Raw genomic sequence first — 3,923 nt, 5'->3', positions numbered from 1 at the left:
CGTGTGAACATTCATTTCAAAAACAGAAAAAATGAGGTCAAATATCTCAAAAAAATCAACACGTCTGATAACTAAAATGCGAGCTTCTATCACAAATTTTCCGCCTGTTACGGTGGGAAATGACGCACAAGAAACATTTGGAAAGAACTTTCATTTCATGGTTGTAATCAGTACACGTACCATGGCAATATGAATGTGCTTATGAAAAGTATCCACTCACCAGTCCTGCAATTCTTGTCAGTTGGTGAAACGTCACCAACGCGTGCCTCATACTCCATTATTCAGGACGAACATTACCAAGTCAAGCGAGAAATATCATGACTAACCCAATCAATATAATTTTATTTTCTTTCTTTCCAAAGAAAAACAAAACTGATACCATCAAACCCAAAAAATAGACTTCACAACTATACATATGCATATCACCAGAAAGAATCTGTCAGCAACTCCCAGCTACTATATCTATGCAGTAATTTATATATTTTCTCGAGAATTCTCTTCATTTACCAACAATATTAATCTTCAACTATAAATAATTATCGCCTCAAATAATGTCAGTGTATGAACCTTTGAAGCAACTTCACTCTTTAGGCAACTGTACCAAGCATACGCTTTTCTGCTTCATCCGCATTAAGGGAAAAAATATCAACAGGGGCAGTTGTATAGTCAACACCAGTTTGCTTAAATCTACCATTAGAGGAGCCTGCATGGTGATCAAGATAGATTACAACTACAGTGATATCATCATGGAAGTGTCGTCTTATTCCTTTGTCAATTTTCTTTATGTCATCGTATCTCATCTCTCTCTTCTTTGCAGCTTCATGAAGAGCAGCTCTCACCAGTCTCTTGGCAATTCCCTGCAAGTACCACAAACACACATCAAAATCCTTGTAAGAATATACAAAGTTGATCATTATATTCAGCTCCCAAGCAACAGTAGAGACACTCACAGCTCTTGGATGTTTGAAAACGATCTGAACTGCTGCCTCGTCACTTAATTGTTCCCAGAGGCCATCTGATGCAAATATCAAGAATAAATCCTGAGACTCAAGCTCCCTAATAATGATTGATGGTTCAGCTGTCATTACAGGACGCTTCAAAGGAATAGGATTTCCAAACTGCTGAAAAACCGGGTCTCGGTAGAAATCAGGTTTCTTCAAATACACGTCACCGATAGATCTTGACACCTGCAAAACCAAAACTGTCTAGATCAGCTATCTTGACCCCATTTTTCAGAAGTGAGATAAACTAGGTGTAACCTCACTGCACCTTTCTCTTATACAAGGGAAGCACACACATGAAAAGGCAAAGCATGGAGATCACAGCTTAGAGCATCCAAGTCCTTAATTCTAACAAATTACAGTAAACCTCAAATTCTATGTCATCTTTGTGTAGGAAAAATACATCAAGTTCAAAATAACCATAAATTAGGTAAAGAAAGGTTGGAAGAAGAAACACAAAAATTAGGTTAACTGATTTTACATTTTTACTCAGATATTGAAATTGTAAATAACAGCACTAACACCTGAAGAGATTATGCTACAACCAGACACATTTAGCAACAGGGATCACAGACTGCGTCATGGATATATTAACAATGCATTTATCTATTTCCAACATGAAGTTTAAAATTAAGCGCAAATTTGTTAAGAAGAAAATGATAAACGATAAGTCAAGAAGATACCAAAAGGGACAACATATCAGTTCATTATACCTGTATAATGCCCTTAATCCTCCAAACTCCACGGTTATAAACCACAATGTGCGAGTCATCAGGATGGAGAGCTTCAACTTCTTTTCTCACCTCTTCATCAGCTACATTATGATCTGTTGACAAACGCTGTGCCACCACTGGACTGTTCTTTCTCACCGTATCCCTCCTGCCAAGAACAGCTCTCGAGTCGCCGAGGTTGGCAACATACAACACATTATTAGAAATTGCACCAAAAAGGCAACAGGATCCGACGGAAGCAATCTGGGGACTAATGGGCAAGGATAGCTTCACCAAATGCAAGAATTCCTCCTCTGTGGCACTGAATGCCTTTTTTATCACATCCACAGACAACCCTCCTTGCTCAGTTGCGAATTCTGCAAATCAAAAACAACAAACAAATGAGCAAGATGCAGCATCATTGATGCCTATTTAGTTCAAATTCTTTGTTCACAAATTCAAGTACGAATTAACATAGCTTATGTAAAACTGGGCAACAAAGGGAAATTTATTGATAGCAATTGTAAAATTGACTACAAATGCCTCTTTAGAATAATTCCTCTTCCTACTAACGAGTGAACAAAACCATGTGCTTCTATTTGAGGAAGTATAACTGAGAAGACAACAACAGTTGGCATTTCACTTTTTATGTAACATAGAGCATAGAAAACAAACAAACCAGTCAATCAATACCAGAATATCAATATCATAATTCATATCTTCCAGTAATATTCTTCGTACTTGATAAAGAATTTTTTAAAAAAATATTCTCTTATCTAAAAAATCATAAAAGACATTTAATATTTGATTTAATTATATTAATAATTAGTAAAAAAGAACTCAATACCAGAATAATATATCAATATCATATAACCCAGAAATAAGAAAGTATTAAATTAAAAAAAAATAGTCTTATTTTGAAATATAAAAGGCATTGAATAAAAAAAAAAAAAGACAAAGAAATGAGTAAGGGTTGAAGTCATTTTGGATCTTAAAAGCGTGGTTTAAACGAAAAGAAAAGGATTAGGAATGAGGAATTACTGTGCAAATAAGGGAAGAGGCGCTTGTTGACGAATCGAGAAGCTTCGGGGCCGCCGTGGCCGTCGTAGACGCCGACGTAGGTGGCGTAGGGGGAGGTGAAGACTTGGCTCTGATCCTCGAGACAGTAATTGGCCTGGGCGACGGCGATGGAGAAGTCGCCGGAGGCGTGGGGCTTCAAGTCGGTGTGCCAGAGGAGTCCGTCGGCACGGCGGCGTCGGAAGCAGCAATCCAGAGGGCCGTAGCACAAACGCAGCATGATCTGACTCAGAGCGTGTGCGTGGAGATCAGAATTTATTTAAACGACGACGATGATGATGATAAGGTTGAGTTTGTTTGGGAGGTTAGGTTAGGTTTGGCATCTGAAGAAGAATGAGAGAGAGAAATGGGAGTGGCGCGTTTGGAGGCTGAATCAAAGATATGATATGTAATGCTTGTTTTGTTGGTTGAGTTGACGCGTATATTACAATACAATAGGCAATGGCAATATAGAATACAACTTATCTTATTGTCTTGTGTTTGTGTGTGCGCCTTTTCTTTCAAATTTCACTTTTCTTTTCTCCACTCACCCCCCTATTAAGTATCCTCTACTCTCTTTTTTACTATACTTGTCTTTTGTCCTCTCTTGTTTCTTAATCAATTAAATATCATTATCTGTTGTTTTTCTTCATTCTTGTTATCAGTGTAAAACTTATAAAATGCTTTTATAAAACTTACCAAATTTTGTATAAAAACTTTAACATCACTACTTATTATTAAAATTAATAAATTTATTATATCATAATTTATTCTTACATAAAACTGCATTAAACTATTAATACGTAACATATTTTCTCTTAAATAAATACTAAATTGGAAATATGACATATGAAAATAACTTAAATTGTTTGTGGGGAATTTACCATTCAGTACACATTAGACTTGAGTGTTACGATAAGGTTGGTATACTTTTACAAAGTAATTTAATTGAAAATCAGAATTTAGTAATAATAATGAATTTATTAATATTATACTTATTTTGTTTTACTGTCTTAAAACTACATATTTATTTATTAGTTAGAAGGCTTAAATTTTTTTTTTACAGAGGTTTAAATCTGTCGGAATATATTAGAATATGCTAATATTATTTTTTAAATATATCTTTATATTATACTTTTTAAAATCAATATTAAGA

General features: G+C 35.2%; 1 protein-coding gene across 1 annotated transcript; it reads right to left on the bottom strand.

The window, feature by feature from the left end:
- Positions 1-315: 315 nt before the first annotated feature.
- On the bottom strand, positions 316-3,295 carry LOC100812137 (probable protein phosphatase 2C 63). The gene is made up of 4 exons (XM_003536544.5): positions 2,753-3,295; positions 1,715-2,088; positions 951-1,187; positions 316-857 (listed from the first exon to the last, which is right to left on the bottom strand). The coding sequence occupies exons 1-4, from the start codon at positions 3,006-3,008 to the stop codon at positions 588-590; spliced, it is 1,137 nt and encodes a 378-aa protein (XP_003536592.1). The 5' UTR covers positions 3,009-3,295; the 3' UTR covers positions 316-587.
- Positions 3,296-3,923: the final 628 nt, after the last annotated feature.

This window comes from Glycine max, chromosome 10 (assembly GCF_000004515.6).
Source record: "Glycine max cultivar Williams 82 chromosome 10, Glycine_max_v4.0, whole genome shotgun sequence".
NCBI classification, from domain to species: Eukaryota; Viridiplantae; Streptophyta; class Magnoliopsida; order Fabales; family Fabaceae; genus Glycine; species Glycine max.
Note: the sequence above shows the minus strand (reverse complement) of the source record. Positions and strands in the feature narration are given on the sequence as shown.

Excerpts from the sequence above, each read along its gene's own strand:
- LOC100812137 (XM_003536544.5), bottom strand. The coding sequence starts at position 3,008 with ATGCTGCGTTTGTGCTACGGCCCTCTGGATTGCTGCTTCCGACGCCGC. Across the intron at positions 1,188-1,714 it reads GGATTAAGGGCATTATACAG|GTGTCAAGATCTATCGGTGA; the intron begins GTATAATGAACT and ends TTGGTTTTGCAG. Across the intron at positions 858-950 it reads TTTTCAAACATCCAAGAGCT|GGAATTGCCAAGAGACTGGT; the intron begins GTGAGTGTCTCT and ends TGGTACTTGCAG.